The following is a 27,447-nucleotide window of genomic DNA, read 5'->3' as shown; positions in this document are numbered from 1 at the left end:
TGAAAAAGAATGTATACATATGTATAACTGAACCACTTTGCCGTACAGCAGACATTAACACAACACTGTAAATCAACTACACTTCAGTTTAAAAAAATAAAAAAATACAAATCTTCCTCTGATCCAATCGTTGTCTAATAAGTGGATGGGGTATTAGGCAGCTATTACAATTTAAAAAGATGTTTACTTGCCTCTCCCATCCAGGGATCCAACTTAAGAGACATAGTCAGTGTCATAATTTTAGAATTCCCTGCACGAACTCTGTCACAACCTCAAATACTCTAACAAGAAAAATACAAATCTCCTCTTTAAAATAGAGAAGTAAAATTCTTCCATTAATTTTAACACACACATCACCACCATTCAAGGACATCTCTGTTGTATATTTCTAAGAGAAAAAAAATGGGGATACACTTCAGATTCTTTGGGTTGATGACCAGCTTGCGCTGGGTAAACTTACTTAAAGGGTGGACTCTATCCTTCCAAGGACATGGATGCCCATTATCTTCAAGAGGAATCACGTGAGCGTGTCAGAAGACAGATTTTGACCTCTGAAAATGTTTTGAAAGAGCTCCCCCGCCCCAGACCACGCTGGTGCCTTTGGGTCCCTCATCTCCACCTCCACATGGGCGCACACACACATTTTTGAAAAGCACGTGTTCCAAACTAACGACTTAACAGCTTGAGAAGATGCTCAGCGTCTCGTGCAGTTTCCGAGGGGGAAAACAGTTTTTCCTGAGATCTAGCAGGAGAAGATAAATCTCTCTAAAAATTGAACAGATACTAGTAAGGGAATAATACGTACACTGTCATAGAAAATTCTATTATCAAGACTTTATTCTATCACTGATGTGTTTTGTAAAGTTGCTGGTGGAGGGCTGCATTCCAGATTCTAGCCACCACCGGTAAAAACAGACAGTCACCACTATGGATGCGGGCCAATGGCACTGACTCAATGTCTGTGCTTACCGCCATTCTTCCCAAGAAGCGATTGCTGCAAATTTCAATCCTATTACCATAAAATCCTCCTGGAATTGGAAGCTGAACACAGCAGCAGTATCTACTATCTGGTCCTTGTCTGATGACGCAGGACCTACTCCAATATAAATGCAGAATTCACAGCACTGATAAGATGCACACAACCCCTCAGTGGTCTAAGGGGTGCCAAGACGGTCCTCACCGTGACCTGTCCTTAATTTTCCATGAATGGTTGTGATTAAACACCATATTTTTTCTTGCGTCAACTCTGCCATAACTTTGTGCCAGAAATTTCAACCATTAATAATTCAATTCAGTTTCACCCCCAACAGCTATTACTAAATTTTTATTTTATTCGGAGTGTGGTTGATTCCCAGTGTTGTGTTAGTTTCGGGTGTACAGTAAAGTGACTCAGTTATACATATACACGTATCTATTCTTTTTCAAATGCTTTTCCCATTTAGGTTATTACAGAATAAAGAGCAGAGTTCCCTGTGCTATACAGTAGGTCTCTGTTGGTTATCTATTTTAAATATACACACTGCTATTGTTAAAATTACCAACTTTATACGTTTTTCGGTGATTGCATTTGTCTCAGGCATTTAGCGAGGCCAGGTGGAATACAGCACATGTGCAGGTTTCATAAAAAGAGTCGACTATATTGGTACTCTATAGGTACCAGAGGCGATTAAAGAGCCTATCGGGGGCACGACAGGAAAGAGGTCTGAAAAGTAAATGGCAGATGGGGGAGGAGGACAGAGAAGAAACTTCGTGGACTTAATCACTTTCCCTGGGCTATTTTTAAAAATCTTTTCCACCCCCTGACCCCCTCCTCTCTTTCATTTATTTCCCCACTTTGAGAAACACAGGGTACCAGGTCAGGAAGGACCTGGGAATGTCAGTCTCATGAAGAATTACAATAAACGGGAGTTAGGCTGAAATTCCACCCAGTCCCACGGTTATCTCCTCCCGTGCTTTTAAGGCCACAAGGTTTCCAAACCCAAATTCGAAATAAAAACATTTTAGTACATTCGGGGTTTCCTAACGATGCCTGAAACAAGAATATACAACTTCCACTTGTCTGATATTTTAATTTTATTATTATTATTATTTTTTGCGGTACACGGACTCACTGTTGGGGCCTCTCCCGTTGCGGAGCACAGGCTCCGGACGCGCAGGCTCTGCGGCCATGGCTCACGGGCCCAGCCACTCCGCAGCATGTGGGATCCTCCCGGACCGGGGCACGAGCCCGTGTCCCCTGCATCGGTAGGCGGACTCTCAACCACTGCGCCACCAGGGAAGCCCTGTCTGATATTTTTAAAGCAAGGACTTCAAACCACTCTTGATCTTTAAAAGCTTCTAGAGATTTGCTTCTTCCCCCAATTATATTCTTGTCCTCAATTTTCAGGACTCGATCATCAGACTCATTCTGTCTTCTCTTTCTCAGTGAGAGAGGGTGAAAGATGTCTACTGCAAAACCAAAACCGAATCAGTTAATGCCGAACACAGGCATGGCTCATTTGCCTAAAAGATAATGAAGCCACAATTCCCAACGAGCCGGAAACGTGGTGACTGTTCTTTCCTGTAAGAGGTTAGCGTCTTGGCATTTTTCACAGGCATGCCAGAGCTGAAGCTGTTTTGCTGAAGGTCAATGGAAAGCGTTCTCCAACCCTCTAAGTCCCCCAGGTTTTCTCTGTGGAGCACTGTAAGGTCCTGGCGAAGCTTTCCGTGGCAACTCCAGGACGGAAGATGAAGGGCAGGAACAAGTTCAGTGGAATGTCAGTACAACACAATGAAATGTGCTCCATGTAGAGAGGAAGCATTTTTTCAGAAAGAAAAGTCAGCTGCTTTCCATTTGTGTTGAATCTGAGCTGTGGATACAGCCCGTCTGGGGTTGCTGGGGCTTTCGTTTAGTCCCTTAAGTGACCAGAACACTCCTAGAGCTCATCCACGAATCTGGTAAGGTTGCAGGCTACAAAATTAACGCACAGAGATCTGTTGCATTTCTGTACGCTGACAATGAAAGATCAGAAAAAGAAATTAAGGGAACGCTCCCATTTACCATCGCATCAAAGAGAATAAAATACCTTAGGAATAAACCTACCTAAGGAGGCAAAAGACCTGTACCCCAAAAACTATAAGACGCTGATGAAAGAAATCGAAGATGACACAAACAGATGGAGAGATGTATCACGTTCTCGGATTGGAAGAATCAATACTGTTAAGATAACTATACAACCCATGGCAATCTACAGATTCAGTGCAATCCCTATCAAGTTACCAATGGTATTTTTCACAGAACTAGAACCAAAAAAAACCTTATATTCGTATGCAAACACAAAAGACCCCGAATAGCCAAAGCAATCTTGAGAAAGAAAAACGGAGCTGGTGGAATCAGGCTCCCTGACTTCAGACTACACTACAAACCTACAGTAATCCAAACAGTATGGTACTGGCACGAAAACAGAAATATAGATCAATGGAACAGGATAGAAAGCCCAGAAATTAACCTGCGCACCTGTGGTCGATTAATCTATGACAAAGGAGGCCAGATTATACACTGGAGAAAAGACAGTCTCTTCAATAAGTGGTGCTGGGAAAACTGGACAGCTCCACGTAAAAGAATGAAATTAGAACATTCTCTAACACTATTTACAAAAATGAACTCAAAGTGGATTAAAGACCTAAATGTAAGACCAGATATTATAAAACTCAGAGAGAAACACAGGCAAGAACACTCTTTGACATAAATTGCAGCAATATCTTTCTGAGCTTCCTTTAATATAGCATGTGACTTGCATCCTAGAATACTGGGAACTACCTGTAGACACCAGAGCACACAGATTATGGCTTCAGGCTAGTGTCTGCCTCATTGCTATATTCTTCTCTCTGGTGATGAGACTAAACATCCCTCCTCTGAGGAAAGCACCACACCAGCCTGCCTTTCCTCTCCTCAGAGACGTCACACTGCTTTTGCCCTGGTCCCTCAGCTCCAGGAGCCACCCTGGCAAACCCAGGCACTAAGCTTTCGTTCTGAACCTGCTCTTGCTAGGATACCCAGGGCTTCTGAGTTCTCCCCCCAAATCCTTCACATGTCAACCCATTCTGCAGCCAAAGTGCTTCTCTCTTTCTCCCTGCTCTGGAAGGTCCCAAGTCCTAGAGGTATTTTGAGACAATCTTAAGAACCTGGCATCCCTATTCTTTGCCCAGTTCCTTCAAGTTCCCTTTTCATCCAGAGAGTCTTAGAAAAGTCAGTTCATGGGCAGAACAGAATTTGATTTACACTAGTACCATGACTGCAACCACTGCCACTTTTTGAGTCATAAAAGGACCACCTCTCTATACATCATGTTCGCACTTCCTCGTACTGAATCTTGTTTCTCTGGTTCTTCTTCTTCTTCCTCTTCCTCACCCTCCCCTTCCCCCTTTCCTCCTCCTCTTCCCCTCTTCCCCTTTTCCTTCTTTTGGTAAGATTCCCTTACCATAGTTACATAAAAAATTTAACTCTCATGACTGTCAAAGCCAGATCCTCTGTTTCCGTATCTAATTTTACTACTGAAAGAAGCAACAGGATCTCGTGCAAAGAGTACTGGACAAGGAATGTCAGAAGTCATCACCTATGTACCCTTGGGAAGGCCTACCCTCTTTCAGAAGTCTCAGCTCCATGCACTTTAATGTTCACTTTAGAGCTGTTTGTAAAATTCTCTTCACGTCAGAAAACTCTTCTGTAATGGCGTTATCATTATGAAGTGAATTATCAGATTAATAACTATAAGATAAATAATTTAACATATCAGTCAACACTAGGTCCTGAGGCCCATCATTTAATAGGAGAAGAGACACATTGGGGCTATATATTAGGACTTGTGCAGATCAGAGAAAACTGAGAAGCAACAAAAAGTAATCGTTACATCTAGGAGGACTATCAGACCCGCTGGTTTTCAGATTGAGGGAAGTTACAGAGATGACTGAACTTAACATACAGCAAAAGATACAAGTTAGCCCACAGAACACAGAATATTTCTATATGAAAAGAGACTTTCTTGAAGACCTTTAAAGAAAAGGCGTGTTCTCATTTATTTGTGAGACTCCTGAGCAAAAGAGGGCAGAACAGATCACGTGATACACTTTCCCAGCTCTGTGATTTTGTGATGCGTGAGGCCTGCCTGTGTGTGTGTGTGTGTGTGTGTGTGTACATATGCACATACATACAGATACAGAATCTGCCACTCATCCCTGCCCAATATTTGAGAAACAATGTGTCATGGCTGACTGGAAACATGGAGAATGAAGCCTTCTTTCTCCTCTGCCTCTTAACAGCATCACTGACGACCACGTTTCAATTTTAAGTCATTTGAAAAGAGTACGGTATAGTTTAAAATACATTTGTGCTTTTACTTATTTTTAAGGGGAAAAAAATCCCTTAATTTGGTTCTCTAAGGAAGGACCTAGTTTGTTTGCAAGAACACACTAAATTTAAACCGAATTGGCCTCAGCCTTTTCTACTTCACCTCCGAGGCTGACCTCTGGGCACACGGTGCAGCGGGGTGCCGGCCAGGGCGGATTCTGTTTTCACCGACAAGCCTCTGTAAACATCTGATTGGCTTCAGAGCCAAAGGACGGATTTAATTCCTTCAGCTTAAAAAATATATTGTTTCCAAACATCTCTGGGCTTTCATACTTCATTTAAAAATAATTTTTAGCATCTCCAAAGAGAAGGAAAAACAGTCTTCTAGAAGTCTATTCTCCACTTCATTCCAACATGTTCATACAGTACCCTCAAAAAAAACAACTCTTTCCACATATTCATCTATTCTCAGTACATTTTTAGAAAACAAGCTGGAAAAACTCGGCAATCTCTAATTAACAGGTAAAATCAATTGGTTTTATGTCATTTCCAAGACTTTTTTCATTAATCTGCAGTAATCCTCGGCACACAAAAGTTATTTCCAGCTGCCACCCACGTGCCTTGGCTCCCAACTACCAAGGCAGATAAGAAACTGCACCGTGCCTGTGTTAGCCTGCCAAGAACTAAGTGGTCGTCTACTGCAACACCCCCCAAATTTTTAAGACTGTTGGAAATACGTATCATGCTACATTAAATCCAAGTCCTCGGTAATGCTAAGGGTTTCAACCAAGAAATGAGGCTTGGTGATTTGAAGGCAGCCACGAAGTTGGTTAGTACAAGCAAATGATCCCCAACCTAACAAGCAAACCAAACCACAAACCAGCATCTATCTCTTTCTCCTACAAAAACCTGGAGCATATTCCTCCCAGCCTGGGTAAGGGGCCATCCCCTTCATTAATAACAAGGAAAAAACTGATACGAAGAATTAAAGGATTCATTAAGAGCTTTGTAGTCTGAGCACATAAATAGTTTAAATATCTTTTGAAAACTGACAATGGAAGAAGATAGTCTTCATGAACTAAATATTCCATTTCCCTCTTTGTGTTTAGAGCAGTTACAATTTTAGCCCATGTCCCCTAAAGGTATATTTATGTTCGATGTGAGACCTCTGCCCTGCAGCCCAGTTTGCTTCTCCTCCTCCAGCCCTGCTGTCGACCTTCTCTTTATTGGACTGTGGGCTGCTCTGTGCATTCCTCAGGGTCGAGATGATGTCACTCTGAGAAGAGAGGAAAGGGCCCTCCCAAGTGCCTGGGAAGGGACTGCTTCTTCTGGACGCCCTACCTGCTACCCGAATCCACAGCCACCTCTGGTTTTCAGGTTATGCCAGCCGAAGTCTTCCATGATTCCAGCACGTTCAAGTATAAGGGATTAACCATGATCAAAAAGTATAAAATCAAACAAGAGCTTATACTTCCTCCAAAACCCACACCCTAGTTAACTATTTCCCGTATTCTGGCATGTGAGGGTATCAGGCAAGATGAGAGCAAAGCTGAACAGAAGCCATGGACCTTCTTCTACATAACATAGCCTGGGCTTCTGAGTGCCCGCCCTGGGGTTTAGACCTATGAACAGCAAAGTCGTCTCTCCATAATTATTGTCCCATGGTCCGAGGTGCTACCTAAGCCCTCGCCGGAGCCTGTCAGCCCAGGGCATGTTTATTTTATAGCTAGTGAGGAGGAGATCTGTAATAAAAGGAAGCCCAGTCGGTCACAGGTTGTTAATTCAGGGTGGACCTATTTCTTTATTGAACAAATATCCTGGAAGAGAAGGGCCTGGCTTGCCTCTTGCGAACCTCTGCGTTCATGCTACACCGAGCGTTAACCCTCATACAAGCTCGCCCACTGCATACAAGAATTCCTAGATTTCCATATTTACAAAATCTCCTTCCCGGAAGAAATCAAGCTGTACTTAAGTTCTTTAGATGATGAGGATGATGATGCAACTAAGAAGATGGTCTCATTTTTAATGGGATTTGAGGAAATGACCACAAGTATGCAGCTTGCACTAAATACAGATCCGAAGTTGTCTTCACAAGGTCTCTGAATAGTTGATGACGGGCTGGTCGCAGTGTCCCCAAAGAGGCTCTTTGCCTTCCTGAACTTTAGAGGGATCCCCTTTCTTTGCCCCAATCCTAGCAAGTGAAAGCTAACACCCCTAAAATAAACAGGGAAAATCAGCTCACGGCTGTTGGCTTACCAAGCCTGAGCGAGCTGCTTTGATAATCTACTGGTGTCTCCCAGGATCTATTTTAACGATCTGCCAGAGGAGAACTAAGCAGTGATTAAAAGATAAGAACCTTCAAGATCTTTTGAGAAGGGAATTACAATATAACAGATTGCTGGTTCCCCTTTACTTCCTGAGCCTCTGCAGATGCTGGGCCTCTTCAGGGCAGGGTGAGCCGTGGTGGTCCGCTGCTAGATGGGGACACCAATGCAGTCCTGAACACCTGTGTCAGCCCTTTAAGACCTGCTACTTCTCAGCTGGGGCCCCTCTTGATCCTAACTGTGCCTCCGCTGGTTCTTCTGGCTGGGAGAGTCTGAATTCTCTAAATGCCAGGATGAACAGCAGAGATGTTAGTACCTTCAGAGATACTGAGAAAAAAGCAGGAAAAAGAGACACAGGTATCCAGAAAAAGTCCTTTAAACAGAGCTCATATGTCTTCTTTTGACTTGTGTTAGAACCAAAGCAAAGTCCTGCTGGAGAGTCAGAATAAGCTGAATTATCTGGGGGCAGGGGGGTTGGCACTAGCCACTTCCTCCATCACCCCCTCCCCACCCCCAGATTACAAAGTATTATGGTTGGAAACCTTCACAACTGACATGCTAAATTTGGCAACTCTGAGAGTGGCCTTTGTCCTCAGGTCCCTACACATCAAGTTTACCTCTCCAGATGTCCCCTGGGCGCATGCATTATTGATGGACCAGGGATCGCTCAACAACAGAAGCGGGGGAGAGGAGAGAGGCAGACCCCAGCGCACACGCTCGGCACTTTATCTCAGGGGCCAGCTCCGTGGCTCAGGGGGCTACAGTGGTGCAAATACAAAATCATTCAAGAGGCACAATCCCCCCCGACTCCCTCACACGCACACGCACACCGAGACGCGGGCACACTCCGGAAAGCAGCATTACCTGCTCCTGCTGTTGCATGGATTTCCCCGAAGCATTTGGCTCCTTGGCTGTAGTCATGATTTCCTGTTCAGGGTGCGCACAGGCACAGGGGCAGGTGCGATCTGCCCGGGAGTTTGGGGCCACCGGAGTCCACTGGGCGGGAGGATCGGGATTTAGTCCATGCTTCCCAAATCACAGGGCTACTGGGGCAGGGTGGGGGAGGACCAGTGAGCAGAGCAGCCTAGTTTTCTTTTTAAATGCAAAGAGCGGAGAGCGGCTCCGAAAGGGGAGATGCTGCGGCTTAGCGGGGCTTCTCCTGTTAGCAACAGCCTCTGCAATCGCCACAGAAACAACGACAACTGCTTAGCAACCGGCAAGTGGCGGCGCGGTGCAGGAAGGGGACCCGAGTGATGCGCGCCGCTCCCACCCGCCTCCCGTGGCGCACGGCGCATGCTCGGGCCGTGGCCGCGGGGAGGGGAGGGGGCTGGGCAGGGGGCCCCGGCGGGAAGGGGGTGCCGGCGGGGGGAGGGGACCCCGGCGCGGCGCGGCCACAGGTCCGGGAGCTTGTCGCCAACCTGCCCAGGTGTCCGGAGCTGCCAGCGCTGCCTGCAGGTCCCACCGGGGCGGGGCCACGAAGGGGCCACACGCGAGATGCCTTGTTTTTCCCTCTGCCAAGCGCAGGGCCTTGGGGGAGGAACGTGGCCTGTGGGCACCAGAGAATGGCTTCTTTTCTGTTTGCCCGGTGGGTGTGTGTGTGTGTGTGTGTTTTTTTTTTCTCCTGGATCGCTAGCTATGGAAATCTTGGCCTTTATTTTCTTTAAAATTCAGAAAACTTATTATGTTCCATCTTTTAACTCAAAGAATCCTCTGTTTCTCTGTGAAAATCAACCAGGACCTCAAGGGTGTCTGTTGCTTAAAAGAAGCAAAGAAAGAAAGAAGCCCATGGGGTGACCTTATAGGAACGCAAGGGCTCCCCGCCGAGTCCTGAGCTCAAGGAGAAAGCCGGGGCAGAGACGGCAGTCCTGCTCTCCCGGCCCGATGTCCTTGAGCTTGGCGCTGACCCTGGGCGGACCGAGCCGCTGGTGGAGGACAAACGCGCTGGGGGACTCTGGGCTTGATGAGCTAATAGCTTGCAGGTGGGGATACCTGGGCCTTCCAGAAACTGCAGCCAGCTCATGCCCGGGGGTCTTCTGCTGCCCCTGTGTGTGATGTGTCCTCCGTTAGTACTTGTCTCTCCCCTCCCCGCCTTAAGCCTCTGCCTCCACCAAAGGGCTTCTGGCCACAGACACTCACCGGCCCGGGGGAGCGTAGCCCTCACCCCACCCAGCCCTGACAAGCGCTCTCAGCAAGGAAGTCCTTCCCGAGCCGCTGGTCTGTCTTGCCTTCGCCCCTGCGAAGCCAGTGCAGTTCCCTGTAGAGAGAAGGCGAAGCAGGTCTGTATCCAGTTGAAAGGTGTTTCATAGAAGACTTCCCTTTGTCCTGCCCCTTCCCTGGCCCCCTGGCCCCAGTCATTGGACAAGAACAGACACACACCGGCAAGATCCATGGCACTGTGTCCTTCCCTAGAGTTGACAGTTGAGTCCAGATAGCGCAGAGTTGCCTGCCCCTTCCACGACGGCCTGGGCACAGATACCGAAAGGTCAGGATGGGCAGCTGGAGCTTGCCTGGTTTGGCCGTGCGTACGAAAAGGAAAACCCCGTGTAAGAGCCTTGTCCCACAGTGAGGCTTTGCTTTGTGTTGTGTTTGCCTTTGACTTAGACGACCCTGCGGGACGGGGAGTTTCCGGGATGGGAACAGCAGTGGCGTGGATCCCTGTGTTTGTGGCTTGATCCCAGGGTGTCTGGAACATAGGTTATCACCAGGGTGGGCTGGAGGGAGTGTGCCAGGCCACACAAGCCCTCAGGGGAGTCGTTGCCCAATTACGGGTTTCTAAGGAGGGAAAGCTGGGGTCACTGCGGTGTGAGGTCCCCAAGCGAACCCGACATCGAGGCCCCAGCAGCAAAGACTCAGGAAGGAGACCTGGGCAGTGAGGTGAGCAGCCACTCTCCCCTCGCACACCTGGACCACAGCAGCCCCCGGGGGGACCTCGGTGATGGGTGAGACCAGCAGCCCTTGCCGCAAAATGGTTCATTGCCGAGCATCTCAGAACTGGTCTGTCCTCCAGAGCTTCCTCTTAAATCAAAACCCCTGGGGGGGGGGGGTCAAATCTTAAACCACCATCTGTTGACATCTCCAGAAGCATCCACCGCTAACTTGTGGGGGCCATGAACGCCACCCAGGACCGATATCCAAGGACAGGGACACCAACGGGGGGCAGGGAGAAGCGAAAGGAGCCAGGACCTGCCTCCTCTTCACGGTTTCCAGAGCCCTGGGTCTAACCCACTCGGTGGTACCCCAGGGTGCTCAGCTGTGTCTGGTGGGGACTGACATGAAACCCTTCGGGCACTTCTATTTTATTTCTCAATAACGACCTTAAATGTTATCTTACATCTAAAGTGAATATGGATGTAATGCAAAGTTCACGCACATTTGTAAGATGATACCCGATACTTCAATGAAGTCTCCTGCTGGCATCAGATCACTCGGGCACTTGCCCTACCAGCCCCTCCCCCACCCACCCCCACCCCTCCTTCAGCTACTCTCTCTTCAAGAGCCACTGGGTGGTGCAGCTTGCAAATGGCTGGTGGATGGGCAGGCCAGGTGGTGCCACTCGGAACCTTTCCATGGGCTTTTCTGGCACCAGGTGTCCAGAGGCCAACTTTTCTGCCTACTTGACTTTGACTGCTTTTCAAAGAGAAAGGGCAGGACTTCCTAATAAGCCACAGACAACACAGATGAACTTGAAGGACCTTCTGCTGAGTGACGTGTGCCAGTAACAGAAGGACAAATACTCCATGATTCCACTTATACAGAGGAATCTAAAATCGTCAGACTTATAGAAGCAGAGAGTAGAATGGTTCTGCCAGGGGCTGGGGGGCGAGGGAAGCAGGGAGTGGCTATTCAACGTGGATAAACTTTCCATTCTGCCAGATGACATAGTTCTAGAGCTGTTGTAAACATCACAACTCTAGTGAACAATGCTGCATTGTACACTTAAAAATCTGTTACCTGAAGTAAGTCACAGAAAAACAGATACCGTATCATTTCAGTCAAGTGTGGAGGATAGCGAACAATCAAAAATAAATCAACAAACCAAAAACAAAAACATAGATGCCGAGAACAGAGTAGTGGTTACCAGAGGGGAAGGGGGAGGGGCGAAATGGACGGGCGCTAAATGTCTGGTGGTGAGCACACGGCAGGGGACACAGAAGTCGAAATACGTTGTACACGTGAAACATATCGTGTTATACACCCGTGTTAGCGCAATAAAAAATAAATCTATTGGGATTAACAGATACACACTACTATATATAAAATAGATAACCGACAAGGACCTACTGTATAACACAGGAGGGATTATAGATCCCTGTATAACACAGGCATCTATACTCAATCTTTTGTAATAACCTATAAGGGAAAAGAATCTGAAAATATATATATATGTATGTATAATTGAATCACTGCTGTACACTTGAAACTAACACATTGTAAATCAACTATACTCCCACTAAAACAACAACAAAGACACAAATAAATCTAAAGAACAATCTGTTAAGAGGGCAGATCCTTAAGAGAGAGAAAGGGCTGCCTTTTTTCCATGTGCTAAAATTAATCAGTATCCCTCTAGAAGAAAAACACCCCGCCCAAGTTTATCCTTTCAGCTGAAGTGTGTCCTGCACCCTTCTCTCCGAGCCTCGGTGAACATTCAGTTGATAGCATCCATCCTTAGCAAAGGGAGAAAGTCAACGCTTAGCTACTTCATAATAATGACAGTAACAGTGGCTGCCTGGTACTGCCCTGTGCTATGCACCCAAGCCCCGCATCTCTGTGAGGCAGGCCCTGCGATTCCCCCATTTTACAAAAGAAAAGTGACATTTAGAGAATTTACGAAACCCACGGTTACCCAACAAGTAAGTGGCCAACCTAAACCTGGGCGTGCAGGCCAGGGGCCACCATACCACCCTGCCCTGAAATGCATGCAGAGTAGAATATTGAAAATACTGAGCTAGTCTGTGCCAGGAAGGATGCTGAGCATTTGATACCTATAATCGTAATTGATCTTTCAAAATCTCTTAGATACCCATGGCATCAGTTCGCTAGGGCCGCCACAACAAAGTACCACTAGAAGTCCAAGGTCAAAGTGTTGGCCTCTCTCTCTGGTCTGCAGATGGTGGTCCCTCTGCGTGTGTGTCTGTCCTGATGTTCTCTTCTCTTCACAAGGACACCAGTCCTATGGGATTAGGGGCCACCCAGTGGTCTCATTTTACCTTAATCACCTTTTAAAAGATCCTGTCTCCAAATACAGTCACGTTCTGAGGTCCTGGGGGTTACGACTTCAAGTTATAAAGGTGGGGGGGGGACACAATTCATCCCCTAACACCTATTGTTACCCCATTTCACTGATGAGGAAACTGAGGCTTGAAACAATTAAGCAGCTCTTCCAGAGTCACACAGTCAGTAAATGGCAGAGTTACTCAAAACAAGAGTAAGGCTCCCAAACGTCCCAGCATCTTCAAAGCGGCCGGCAGCTAAAGTGGTCTCACTAAGGCCTCACTCTGGGCGAGCCCCTCGTGCGGCTCTAGGGAGGATCTGGAGGGCAGTATGGACCTAGCCCTTCCCAGGTGCGTGTTCCCTGTACCAAGGGGGCAGAGAGAAGCCGCGCAAGTGGGGTGTCTTCATTCTGCAGTTGAGCACCTTCCTGGAGCACCGAGCAGGGGCTACCCTGACGCCTGCTTCTCAGCCCCGCCAGCTCTTCACTGCACTTGCTGGACACAGGCAGCTGAGCCTGGCAGAGCGTGGCAGCCTTCCTGCCAAGGAGGCTGCCACCAAATGCTCACCCTGCCACGTATCCACCTCCCATTCCCACTGGCCCCATTGCCCGGTGCTACGAGAAACATCTCAGAGCCTGCAGTCAGCCTCCCTGCGTGGACCCAAAGCACAGCAGTCCTGAGCAGGTGCACCTGGATGGAAGCTTGTTCACGTGAGCGCGATTCAGCCTTCAGCCTTCTCTCCCACCCAGGTGTGTCCAAGATGGGCGGCTGGCACAGGCTCTGCTAGTTAGGTTTGTTTGTGGATGTGCAAGCCTGGGTCCCGCTGCAGCTCCAGGCCATTTCTCACTCCTCTGATTTCCGTTCACCTTGCCCAGAGTAACCAATCAGCTAAAACAGCTTTGCTTCACGACTCGCTCCATCAGCAGGCCTTTATCAAGCACCTACTATGTGCAGATAGCAAAACTGCCAAGAGACAGACACGCTGGCTGCCTCATTGCTGTAAGGTAGGGATGAAAATGTCCTTAGAGTAGGATACCTGAAGATTTAAAATTTTTTTTTAGCATTAACCATCTGCAAGAGAAGCCACTTCTAACTTATAGTTCCCTGAAAATAAAAGCGAATATGGGCAGAAAGGTAAGATTCCCTGGAGAGTTCAACCAGGATCTGAAGAAGCAAGTTTAGAAAAACAGCTTATATAGATACATACTGAAAATAACCAAGGGGGAGGAAAAGTGGGTAAGTTTCCTGAAGACTGGGTTTCTCTAGAGAAACAGAACCAATAGGATGTGTGCATGCGTGTGTGTGTGCGTGCGTGCGTGTGTGTGTGTGTGTCTGTAGCAAGAGAGAGATTGAGTATTTTAAGGAATTTAAGGAATTGGCTCATTTGATTGCCGGGGCTTGCAAATATGAAAGCTGCAGGGTAGGGCCACGTAGGCTAGAAGGCTGGAAACCCAGGAAAAAGTCCGTCTTGAGGCAGAATTCCCTCTTCCTCCAAGGAGGTTGGTCTTTTTTCTCTTAAAGCCTTCAACTGATTGGACAAAGCCCACCCATATTGTGGAGGGTACTCTGTTTTACTCAGGAGTCTACTGATTTAAATGTTAATCACATTAAAAAAAACCCAATCCTCCACAGCAACATCTAGTTTGACCAAAAGCTGGGTACCATGGCCTAGCCACACTGACACATAAACTCAACTACGACAGGCTGTGAGTGGAAATGACTGGTAAAGCATCTGACAGGGTGAATATTCTTAATTTACTATTCTTCTCCTCCCCCTTTTTCCCATCTATCTTCCTGGGATGCTTGCTGCAATCTTTATTTATTTATTTTCGGTACGCAGGCCTCTACACTGTTGTGGCCTCTCCCCTTGCGGAGCACAGGCTCCAGACGCGCAGGCTCAGCGTCCATGGCTCACAGGCCCAGCCGCTCCGTGGCACGTGGGATCCTCCCGGACCGGGGCATGAACCCGTGTCCTCTGCATCGGCAGGCGGACTCTCAACCACTGCTCCACCAGGGAAGCCCTCCCATCACACTTTTTATGTCCCACACTTGTGTGAAGTCTTGTTCCATCACAGCTCCACCGTCCACTTCCCTTCCTGGCTTCCTAGCCCCATTGTGGGTTTCTCCAGGGTGAGGGCAAGGTAAAAGGAAGAGCTGCATATCAGTTAAAGGAATGAGCTTTAACGTCAGAATCATTTCTTATTTGCAAACCCCAGGTCTGCTCACTTGCTGTCTGTGTACAAGCCACTGAGTCCAGGTTTCAGCTGTTTAATGCACACAACAGTGGGCGGCTTATAGAGTATGGTCAGAACTAAATTAGGTCAACTCTGTAAACCAGTGGACACAGAGGAGGGGCTAAATCAGCAGCTCTTCTCATTGCTGGACTGAGGTCACCTTAAGGACATGTCTTCTTCTTTGTATCCTCCGTGCTTAGCATACAGGAAACAACAGAAAAGTGGGTGTGTTAGGGAGAGAACTTTGGGAAAACTTGAGTGTCACCTCCACTGAAATTCAGAGGACAAGAGTGTTTCTTCACATGAGCACCAGGAGAGGTCAGAACCAGATCATTCATTTTAGGCAGCTTGTTATCAGCAAAGACATTCAGACAGAATCACAACACAGAGCTCCTGTTTGAGCCTCATGGGGTAGTACGGCCACGGTTCACAGATCACTAAGAGACGGAAACGTGGATGTAGACCGCCCTGGGAGGATGGAACTGCATGCACAGGAGGAAACGTCAGGTGGAATGGCTGTCAAAGTGACGAGGTTGGAAGAAGAGGCTTCCCGAGAACTTGGCGCTCCATCCTGCCCTACCCCTGTTTCAGCATCCAGCCAGCGCACTTGTCCTCCCCACACCCCCCACGAGAGCCACATGTCATTGAAACGAAGGGCTCCCCGGCTTAAAACACAGGATCCACCGAGTCCCTCACTACAGATGACCACCTTTCAAGAAGAAAGAATGAAAAGGGAAGAACAATGGCCACTGAAGAGAAAACAAAGTCTTACGTTTTAGAAATCAACGATGAAATACACGAGGAAGATATATTTCCCGACAAGCTTAAAAGGTTCTATGTGACTTATTACGTCTTTTTTAAAAGTCTCTTTTGCTGAAAATTAGAACTAAGCAGAAGTCCTTAAGAATTAGAGCCCAGCCTATCGAATAAGGATAAGAATATCTGCCATTGAGTATCGACTGGGAGGCAGACTCTCCGCCAGCCCCCAGGAAACAGAAAAGATAACTACTTGTTGGGCAACACAGAAACAACTTCATGAAGACAACTGCCCTCCTAAGAAAATGAAAAACAAGATTTATATTGTGAAATTTATTCTGTCACTTATTGTGTCAACCAGCAATGAAAGAGAGGAAGTAGAATAAAATAGAAAATATAAGCGGATATGGCTTAGTAAGGGTATAATTTTGTGAAACTTTTGTGAAATGGGGTCACCTGTGAAATATTAGAAAGCCACTGTTCTAAGATCTATAGGAGATCTGTGCCTGTCCATGGGCCCATGATTCCCTTTTATTCCAAGTCTTTCTCTCCCTTTCTGAGAATGCTCTGACCCTGTAGCTTCTCCAGGAAGCCTTCAGAAACTGACACCAGAGTCAGATCCCTAAGCAGCCTCAGGCTCCAACACAAGGAATTTCCCCTTTTCTACATGTCCATTTACAAAACATGCCACTATCCCAAAAGGGTCTGCATGCGATGGGGAAAAAGCACGCCCGAATCAATGAGTTATGTCTCTTACAAAGATGCTCAGATGAACACTGAATAGAAAGATCGCCCTTGTGACGAACATATTACACCAGGAAATTAGCTGAGTTTGAGCCACATCTCATACAGGACGCAAGATTGAAACCTACATGATTGATGATTTCTCAAAGCCCGTCCCCAGTAGGATGACAGGTAGCAAAGAGTACAGCGGATGTGGTCAAATTCACAGGGACCAGAAAGGCTCCAATTTTAAAGGATTTTCCTCATTGAGACTTCAAAATCACAATTATGTTTTTATCCTTTGAGGTTGCTATCATTCATAAACTTATTGATAACAGATACAGTTGACAGAGACGTTAAGACACCCCATATCTCTACATCAACCAAGTATTGAGATCCTGTCAGTGGATCAAGTTAAGAGACCTACCCCACCAGAAGCACTAACTTGAAGAAACTCGGGAAAATCATTTCTAGATTCAGGGCTACCTTCTTCCCTGACTCTTTTCAGCAGCTTTCAGAAACCCGCCTCATCCTTCAGATGAAGCATGGTCTTCTGATGGGTACAGATTTTTGCTATACCTCTAAAAAGGAATGGAGTCAAATATTACTCACTGATACTGGAGTATTAAGGAAGGAATATGTTTTCCTTCTCTTGAGGGTTTATTATGTTCTAATAGAAAATACCTATACGTCCATCATTAGGTTCATTCTGGATGGAAATCCCCCTCTGAGTATCCCTCTTAGGACGAGACAAGAATACCACGTCATGTAGGACGAGACAAGAATACCATGTCGTGGGTGATAGGACCACGGTCTGTGGCCTGACCCAAGGACAGCCAATCTATAGCCATATAACACATGTGAAGAGTCAGGCCAATCTGATTCTCCTTTTCAGGAACTTGAATTCATGCAAACTCAGAAGCCTTCTTTTCAAGCCCAAGTTGGTTCCAATTTATCATTTGGTGGTAGTGATAAGCAAGTGAAAGGTCCCCGTACAGACTGATGCCTAAGGATGCCCAAGGCTAGTTCTACCCCAATGACCCTCTTCTCCTGGGGGTCAGATGGAATTCCCACAGGGTTTCTAGGGAAGGAGTGACTGACTGCAAACTAGTTCAGGTTCCCAAAGCCCAACATTAGTTTTCACCTTGCTGAGAGTTTTGATTCCATTCAAAACAAGAAATTATTATTGGATAACCCTGATTGGTCACTTTTTTTGTCTCTCTCATTTAATTCCCAGACATTTATTGAGCATCTACTATATACCAGGGCTTACTGGGACACTGGGGAAACACAGATACAGAAAAAGCACCACCACGGCTTTGAAGGACACTCAGTCTAGTGGGAAGGCAGACAAACAAACTGTCTCACGAGATGAATGTGAAGGCAAGTGTGTACAGAGGTGGAGCAATGGACCTGTGGTCCTCAAAGGTTTTGGTAGGATGTCCCGCTGGAATGACAGGGGGCCAGGTGGACTAGTGGAGAAGCGACAGAGCAGTGGGACCCGTGTGCAAATAAAGGGTGGCAACGCACGAGAAGGTCCTTTGAGGGGCTGTAGGGAATCTAGGGTGCTGGGGTGCAGTGTGGGTGAGGCAGCATGGACTGGGCAAGGCTGGATTATGATGACCCTCTTCATCAAAGGGACAAGCTCCACCCTGCAGACAACTGGAAAAAAATGTAGGCAATAAAATGTCATGAGCACATCTGCCATTTAGAAATGTCTCTTTTCAGCATGTGGAAAACGCACTAGGACAGAGATAGCAGTTTAGGAAGTGTTTGGAGCTGTCCAAGCAAGAAAAAAGAAGTGCCTGGAGTAAAACGGTGGGGATGGATGAAAAAGAAAAGTTAAAATCGCACATCAGGGTCGACTTGAAAGAACACGTTGGCCAATTAAGAGTTGATCTATTGTCTTTGGACACATTTAGAGCAGCAACACAAATCATTCTCTGGAAGGCCCAAAGCAAGGTGCTGCCAACGTTAGAAACACCTGTCACTTATTTTCACCTTTTGTTTGTACCACGTGGAACTTACGGATAAGCAATTCTGAAATGCTGGTGATAAACTGTGACGATCACACCTCACTTATTTTTCCCCCCCACCTGGTCATTCTACCGAGGGTTATATTTTCTCCAACCGTTGTATGTCAACCCGAGGATTCCTTGGTTCCTTATTTTGATAAACCTGGTCAGTATGGCTCAAGGAACAAAAGCAACCCGGGATTCAGGACACTTAGACCCAGTGCCTGCCAGGGGATGGACGTTGTGTCCCCCAAAATTCACGTGTTCAAACCTAAGTCCAATGTGCTAGCATCTGGAGGTGGCCCTTTTATAAGAGACCTTGGGGGCCCCTTCCACCACCTGAGAACATACTGAGAAACTGCCGCCTATGAACTGGGAAGCTGGCCCCCACCAGACACGGACTATGCCACAGCCTTGATCTTGGACTTGCGGCTTCCAGAACTGTGAGGAAAACATTTCTGTTGTTTATTTGCTACCCAGTCCATGGTACTTTCGTTATAGCAGCCCGAATGGACTAAGTACCCTGCACACTGCACAAAGGTAGGGTCCCAATTCACACTGTGCTCTATGGACTCTGGACCGGGGTTGCTGGGCAAAAGTAAATACCTACAAACTCAATGTCAATGATGTTCTCTGGAGTCACGTGAGAACATGGTGCTCCCTGGCGTCCATGCAGGGCCTGCCACCTGCACGGGCTGTGTGAGTCTGGGCAGGTCACTGCCACCTTCCGGTTTTGTTCACTCCAGCCTGGGCCCTGTAGAGGCAGCGGCCTGCCAGCCCTGCTTACTGCTGCCACCACACCTAGTACTTAGCATACAGTAGGTGGTCCCTAAATGTCGGTGGCCCTTGAGGCAATGAGAGGATTGAACCAGCTCAAGGGGGCGCAGTGCCTCTGTCACTGTGAATTAGGTACCGTCAGTGCCCTGCAAGCCGCTGGTCCAAAGATGGAACTCATTGGGCTTCCCTGGTGGCACAGTGGTCGGGAGTCTGCCTGCCAATGAAGGGGACACGGATTCGATCCCTGGTCCTGGAAGATCCCACGTGCTGCAGAGAGGCTGAGCCCGTGCGCCACAACTGCAGAGCCTGCGCTCTACAGCCCGTGCTGTGCAGCAAGAGTAGCCACCGCGGTGAGAAGCCCCCGCGCACCGCAATGAGGAGTGGCCCCCGCTCGCCGCAACTAGAGAAAGCCCGCGCACTGCAATGAGGAGTGGCCCCCGCTCGCCGCAACTAGAGACACAAAGCCCGCACACCGCAATGAGGAGTGGCCCCCGCTCGCCGCAACTAGAGAGACAAAGCCCGCACACCGCAATGAGGAGCGGCCCCCGCTCGCCGCAACTAGACAAAGCCCGCGCACAGCAACGAAGACCCAACGCAGCCAAAAATAAATATGTAAAACAAAGATGGAACTCAGAGCGGAAGGACTCTTTGTCATTGGCCTGGTGACCGTTAGCCTGCATTTGCAACGCATCCCACACGGAGAGCTTCATCCTACATCCAGGAGCTGGGAGCCAGCGTCTGGATGATTTATTAAGTCTATGAAATATTCTTCTGCCTCGGTTGATGACAGCGTTTTATTTTTCACCCAGATATTCTATTGTAAGCCGTCCCTCCATCACTTCTCTGTCACCAGGCTCTGCTTTCTCTCGTGGTGTATTTTCTCCATCTTTCATCAGCTTCTGCCCTGAAACGCCTTTTTCCGCCATTCTACAAGCTTCCTTCTTCAAATAGGTCTGCACTCCTGACACACTTTATTCATTGAATTTTACAAGTACAAAGAGAGAGAGAGACAAGGGTCTGTCGGTCTCAGAGTGGCAGAGCCTGGGAACACTACACTAATTTAAAAATCAATCTTTCCTGATTGGCCCATGATTTTCATGCTCTGCATATAACTTTTCCTGTCATTTCACTCTATGTGGAACCAGATTTAAGTATCCATTCGAATGCCAACTCCAAAAGGGCAAAAACTTGAAAGCTGCTTTATTCACTAACACAGGCGCTTCAAACAGTAGGTGCTCGATAAATAACTGTTGAAACATTCATTGTTACAGAGGCTTTTTTTCCCTGCCACTTGCAGGGAGCAAAACGTGGAGGGATTCATCATTTAGATGAAATTGCTTTAGACAAATCATGGCTCCCATGGAGAGAACTTATGATATGCCTTTATCTACGACGTCATCATCATTCAAACCGGCCTTAAGAAGTGGGCAAGCCATAGATCGTCTCCCCTCTCAAGAAGAACGGTTGTTGGAGGCGGCAGGTGCACAGGGAGGTGGCAGAGTCCTGGTCTAAGGTCCCTCAGCGAGTCCGCAGCAGACCGCGGGCCGCCCCAGTGCCTCCACTCAGAGTCCTCTGGGCGTGGCTTCGGTCCCTACAACGGAAACGGGTGGCTGGTGCATCTGGGGGGAGGGGTGATGCAGAGTCACTGCTTCACGCTGCCAGGTAGGCATGGCGGCACCCCGACCCCAAGCCCAGCTCACCGGTCCTGCCTTCCCAGGTCTTGTCCTCCGCTTGTGCGCCACCGCCGTTCACACCCCTTCCTCACCTCTGGGCAGGAGGTTCACACAGGACAGCTCACTTGCTGGGTTGCCTCGAGTGAGGACAACGGATGAAAATCACACCCCTTGATAAGTCTCGGAGAAGCAAAGTCCCGAGGTCAGAGGAAAACTCTCCTGGCTCCAGAGATCACGAGCTCAAGACTGGCGGGGCTGGGGGGGGGGGGGTGGGGACAGTGTGTGGCCAGGAGGAGGACCAGATCTCCTCGGGTGCACAGTGGCCAGGGCATCCAGGGGAGACCCGTCACGCTCCTCTGGGTGGCAGGGGCTTTGCCCCGTTTTTACCAGACTCATTTTCTGTAGAAGAAAATCTCTGCTATGGTGGTGGCCCAATCCTCTATAACCATCCAGACATCTTCAGGATGGATCCTGCCTGCCACCTTTAATAGCCTAAGTCATTCGGGGACACAACGAGCAGGAACGTCTCTGGACAGCCTTCCTTACAAAAGGCAGGGCTCGACGCCCCCCCCACCCCACCCCCCACCAGCTCACAGCTGATCTCCCTTCTCCTGCTCTGCCAGACGCTGCTGTTTAATTAAGGAAGGTGGCAAGTGGCAAGAGCCCCTTCTGCTGGCCCTTCGGGGAGTCTGGTTCCAGAAGCGTGGCTGGGCCACCGGTCTGAGTCAGGCAGGCAGATGGACCCGCTGGGAAGCAGACGATACGCCTGGTCCCTCTGCTACTCCCGGCTCCTGTTTACCCCTCAGCTCCCTGTTTATTCTTTTCTCTTCTCCTGGGGACAGAATTCTTGGAAAATAGATGACAATGGCAGAGAATAGGTCGCCACGAGATTTGTCCAGATGCATTACAACATGGCATTCACCTAAGCCAGTGACATAAACTATTAACTTGGGAGGCTTTTTGCACTAAGTAGGATTTGTCCAAACCTAAGACAACCAACCCAGCCATCAGGAATGAACAATGAGACCGTGGCCTTGGGGAGGCCAGGGAGCGTCAGGAGAGGAGAGCTGCTTCCTTGACACCATAGCTGGACGGTCCCCAAGGCCACAGTGAAGCTCCACCAGGAAGGCCCAGACGGCCTGGGGAGAGGGACAGCGCCACGTGAGGGCTGAGCTCGAAGGCCACTTGGCCACTGACTCCGGACATTGGGGAGCCTTGCTTTAAAATTCAGGTCCTGTCAATAATTCCCTCGCCTGGAGGAGGATGTGCTTTTCAGAGTCACTTGACAGATGAAGGCCATCTCCTCGCAAGGCCATCAGATGACCCTGCTGCCTACCTAAGGGAACTCTAGTGCATTGTCTGGTCTACCTTCCATAATGGTCCGAAGCACCCGTGACCTGTATGGTCCCAAGGACCCCAAGGCTCAGTCTCTGTCCTGAACATGCATCCCGGGGGTTAAGCGTCACAAGCATTTTACTCATGGCCTCTTCGAAGTGCGGAGAGGACGCAATTGCCCCAGGCTGTTGATGAAGCTGGAGGCTGACTGGAGACCTGGATCTGGGGATCACTTCCTCTTTTCCCCATCGCTAGACAAAACTGTCTCCCATCTCAGTGCCTCCTCCTGCCATTTCTGTAAAAGGGCTCATGCCAGTTCCATGGTTTTGGAAAATTGAATCTATTCTCTTCCAGCCTACGGCATACAAACTATGAAATATTTAGCACACTCATCAAGAGCAGATATATGTAAAAAACAATATGGAGGAATTAGCTCTCTTTTCTTTGAGGTGTATTTCAGTATGACAGGGAAAAGCAGATGACAAATGGTTCTTGAGAATGTAAGGATAAACGAGTTTACCAAAGACCCCACATCCTTCTTATCGCCAGTTGATTGGTCAGAGTGAAAAACACGCCAGAGTTTTCTTGCAAAAAGTTAAACTGTTATCTCTTTAGAGACTTTGCCTTTTTCTATATTCTACACACGTCAATGCTCTGCGTATGTTTCGTACACGCACAGAAAGAATAATCAGTCTTAAAGTGAAACTAAGATCACCTCTGTATTGTGATATCAATGCTTTTTCTCATGAAAAATGTAAGAAACCTACCACGCTGCTCAAAAATTATAATATTCATTGTGTTGCCATCTCTTCACTTTTTAAAAACATTTCCTCACACACACTCACTCCCCGCCCCACACACACGGCACACGGGCATACCTCGGAGATACTACGGGTTTATTAGTTCCAGACCACCACAACAAAGTGAATATTGCAATAAAGCAAGTTACATGAAATTCTTGGTTTCCCAGTGCATATGAAAGTTATGTTTACAGTCTACTGTAGTCTATTAAGCGTGCAATAGCATTATGTCTAAATAAACAAGATACATACCTTAATTTTAAAATACTTTATTGCTAATTTTCTGGTGGTGTCTTTAGGATGTTCTATGTATAGTATCGTGTCATCTGACAACAGTGACAGTTTTACTTCTTCCTTTACCATTTGGATTACTTTTATTTCTTTTCCTTGTCTGATTGCTGTGGCTAGAACTTCCAATAGTACGTTGAATAAAAGTGGCAGGAGTGGGCATCCTTGTCTTGTGCCTGATCTTAGAGGAAACGCTTTCGGCTTTTCACCATCGAGTATGATGTTAGCTGTAGGTTTGTCATATGTGGCCTTTATTATGTTGAGGTAGGTTCCCTCTATGTCCACCTTCTGGAGAGTTTTTATCATAAATCGGTGTTGAATTTTGTCAAAAGCTTTTTCTGCATCTATTGAGATGATCGTATGGCTTCTAGTCTCCAGTTCGTTGATGTGCTGTATCACACTGATGGATCTGTGGACACTGAAGAATCCTTGCATCCCTGGGATAAATCCCACTTGTTCATGGTGTATTATCCTTTTAATGTATTGTTGAATTCAGTTTGCTAATTTTTTTGAGGATTTTTGCATCTGTGCTCATCAGTGATATTGACTTGTAATTTTCTTTTTCTGTGATACCTTTGTCTGGTTTCGGTATCAGGGTGACGCTGGCCTCATAGAATGAGTTTAGAAGTGTCCCTTCCTCTGCAATTTCTTGAAATAGTTTGAGAAGGACGAGTGTTAACGAGTCTCTAAATGTTTGATAGAATTCACCTGTGAAGCCATCGGGTCCTGGACTTTTGTTTGTTGGGAGTTTTAAAATCAGTTTCAATTTCAGTACTGGTTATTGGTCTGTTCATATTGTCTCTTTCTTTCTGTTTCAGTCTTGGGAGATTGTACCTTTCTAAGCATCTGTCCATTTCTTATAGGTTGTCTATTTCATTGGCATAGAGTTTTTCACAGTAGTCTCTTAGGATCTCTTGTATATATGCGATGCCGGCTGTAACCTCTTTTCCATTTCTGATTTTACTGATTTGGCTAAACACCATCCGGGCCTTCAGTGAGTTGAAATCTTTTTGCTGGTGGCGGGTTTCAAATATTTTGAGATTTACCAAAACGTGACACAGAAACACTAAGTGAGCAAACGCTTCTGGAAAAACGGTGCCAATAGACTTGCTTGATGCAGGGTTGCTACAAGCCTTCAATTTGTAAAAAAAAAAAAATGCAATAGCTGGGGAGCACGATAAACTGGAACATAGTAAAATGAGGTCTGCCTGAGTGTGTGTGTGTATAGATATAGATATTTACATATAAAATTTGCCAGTTTAACCAGCTTTAAGTCTATAATTCAGTGGCAGTAAGTACATTCGCCACGTTGTGTAACCATCACTACTATCTGCATTCACAAGGTTTTCATCACTGCAAAGTGAAAATCCCTAACCACTAAGCAATAAGTCCCTTTTCCTCTCCCCAAACCCCGTGGTGACCTCTAACTACTTTCTCTCTCAATGAATTTGCCTATTCTACATATGTCAGATAAGCAGAATCATAGAATATCTGTCCTTTCTGCCTGGCCTATTTCACTTAGTATAATTTTTCAAACGTATCCATGTTGTAGGATATATCAGAGCTTCACTCTTTTTTGTTTGAGTGACATTCCTTTGTAGGTATAGACTGCATTTTATTTATCCATTCAACTACTGATGGACGCTTGAGTTGTTTCCGCCGTTTGGCCATCGTGAGTAACGCTGCAATGAAAATAGCATTCTCCTTATCTGCGTACTGCATACCCAAGTCCCTGTTTTTAATACTTTGGGGTACTTCAGCTGTTTTTAATTTCAGAAGGACAATTAACTGATTGAAATTTGCACGACTTATCCACTTTTTTAAAAAAATAAATGTATTTATTGATTTTTGGCTGCGTTGGGTCTTCGTTGCTGCGCGCGGGCTTTCTCTAGCTGCAGCGAGCGGGGACTACTCTTCGCTGTGGTGCGCGGGCTTCTCATTGCGGCGGCTTCTCTTGCTGCGGAGCACGGGCTCTAGGCGCGTGGGCTTCAGTAGTTGTGGCCCGCGGGCTCTAGAGCGCAGGCTCAGTAGTTGTGGCGCACGGGCTTAGTTGCTCCGCGGCATGTGGGATCTTCCCGGACCAGGGTTCAAACCCGCGTGCCCTGCATTGGCAGGCGGATTCTTAACCACTGTGCCACCAGGGAAGCCCTATCCACTTCTTATGTCTTGCAAATCATCTCATAGTCTTGGCAGAACCCTGTAAAAATTACCCCATTGGCCTATAAATCAGCTAAGACCCACCCACAACAGGCACCTCTCAGCCCCACAGACCACAGGCTGACCAGGAAGGGTTCCAGGACTCACTCCCCCATTCTCCAGTGACCACGATCAGGTGTCTTCTTGTGACTCAGTCCGCATTTGTCAAACGGGGCAAATAATACTTTGTGTATCTAATGTGATTGTCATGTGGATCAAATGAGGCAATGTTTGGAAAACCTTTGAAATGCAAAAAGCTCTATGTAGCACAATATGCTATTTTTGAATTCGAAAACAGCTGTTTTCATGCATCTGCAAAGAGCACTGAAATGATGTGGGTCCAGAAGCACCTGTTCCCTTGTCCTCATGGTGTCAGAAGCACGAGCCAGTGACAAGCATCCCCAGGATAGTAAAGTATCCAGTTTACCCCGTGTAGACGGTGGGCATCTGATGTCAGCTCATCACGCCCTCATATACCTGGGGTTGCATGGAGCTCACTCTGAGTCCTTCCTGCTTGGTCGTCTGAGCTTCTATCTGGAAAGATATCAGGATCTTCAAGGATGCTCAACGTCTGTCTATACAGGCCCACTTCCCAGGCATCCTCTTTGTTCTTGGAATTCCCATAGTACCATGTGCTACATGAGCTTCATAACAAAGACTGTTTATGTTTTCTGTTATTATTATTCCTGTTTGCCTGGAATGGAGAGTGAGTTCCTTGAGTAAAGGAGCCATGCCTAGCCTACTGTTGTATATACCCCACACATGTTGCTTTGCCTTCGTAAGTACTCATTAAGTTCCTGTTGGTGATGATGGTGGTCTCGTTGACGATGACAGCGCCGATGGCTAACCCTTAGTAACAAATACCAAGTTCCCAGCATTCTAACAATTCCTGTGTATTAACTCAGTTATCCTTAAAAGAACCCCGTGAAGTAGATCGTTTCTATCTTCCTCTTACAGATGGTAAACCTAGGAAGAGAAAGTTGAAACTGACTACTCCAGATCACACAACTGTGTCAAGTCCAGGATTCAAAGAAGGCATCTCACAGATTTCATGCTTGGAGCATCTGCACTAGTCTTCTCTCAGATGAGTGGGCTAGGGCAATGCGAGAGGGATTCTAGGGATCAGAAGCTGAGCAGATCATATCAGTGGGGCCAGTGGGGTAGGTGGAAATGAACCCAGTCCCAATTCAGCTACGGTGAACATCACCGCCCGGTCCCTGATGAGGGAGGGACTGGAGACAGGATGTGGGTACCCTGACCCTTCAGGTACGCACAGGTATTGCCCCTGAGACCAGAGTGAGACATCAGATGTGTTCCAACTCTGGCCTGAGCAGGACGCCCCGGGAAGTTCTGGCGTTCGGGGGCGGGGGACAGGGAGGGTTCCAGAGTCACCACCTCTCATTTGACCTCCTGTTATATATGGACCAACTATGATTGCTTCCAATCCCCTTAGAAACCATTGAATATTTCCCTGCCCAAACACACAATAAAGTTTTTGTTTTGTTTTGTTTTGTTTTCTCGTGGACGGTCTTCATTTCGATGCCTAGCTACTATAAACAAGCCATCATGTGTGAATTCTTCCCAATAAACATACACCTTGATAACAACTCCGAGGAAACCGGCCCTAAGAGAAGGCCATGGCACAGCCTTCTGTCGTGGGCTTCTCACTCCAGTCCCAGTTTTGAGTCTAAAGCCAGGGCTATGCCCAAGGTCAGGGGTACACTTGTCTCAGCCCGCAGCTTCCTCCTGAGGGATGTGGGGAACAAAGGGAAAGAAAGGCCCAGGAG

General features: G+C 47.3%; 1 protein-coding gene across 2 annotated transcripts in view; it reads right to left on the bottom strand.

Moving 5' to 3' along the window:
- The window catches only part of DPP6 (dipeptidyl peptidase like 6), a 778,185-nt gene that overhangs the window by 550,125 nt on the left and 200,613 nt on the right, over positions 1–27,447 (bottom strand). The window contains exon 1 of one of the 2 annotated variants that reach the window (XM_065883772.1): positions 8,515–8,698. The exons of the other annotated variant lie outside the window; for it this stretch is intronic. Coding sequence (XP_065739844.1) covers positions 8,515–8,571 — 57 coding nt within the window. The 5' untranslated portion in view covers positions 8,572–8,698. Of the gene's footprint in view, positions 1–8,514; positions 8,699–27,447 lie in introns of those variants that run through there. 2 annotated transcript variants of the gene reach the window in all.

This window comes from Phocoena phocoena, chromosome 9 (assembly GCF_963924675.1).
Source record: "Phocoena phocoena chromosome 9, mPhoPho1.1, whole genome shotgun sequence".
Classification (NCBI taxonomy): domain Eukaryota; kingdom Metazoa; phylum Chordata; class Mammalia; order Artiodactyla; family Phocoenidae; genus Phocoena; species Phocoena phocoena.
The sequence above is the reverse complement of the archived record's forward strand: the minus strand, read 5'-3'. Positions and strand labels throughout refer to the sequence as shown.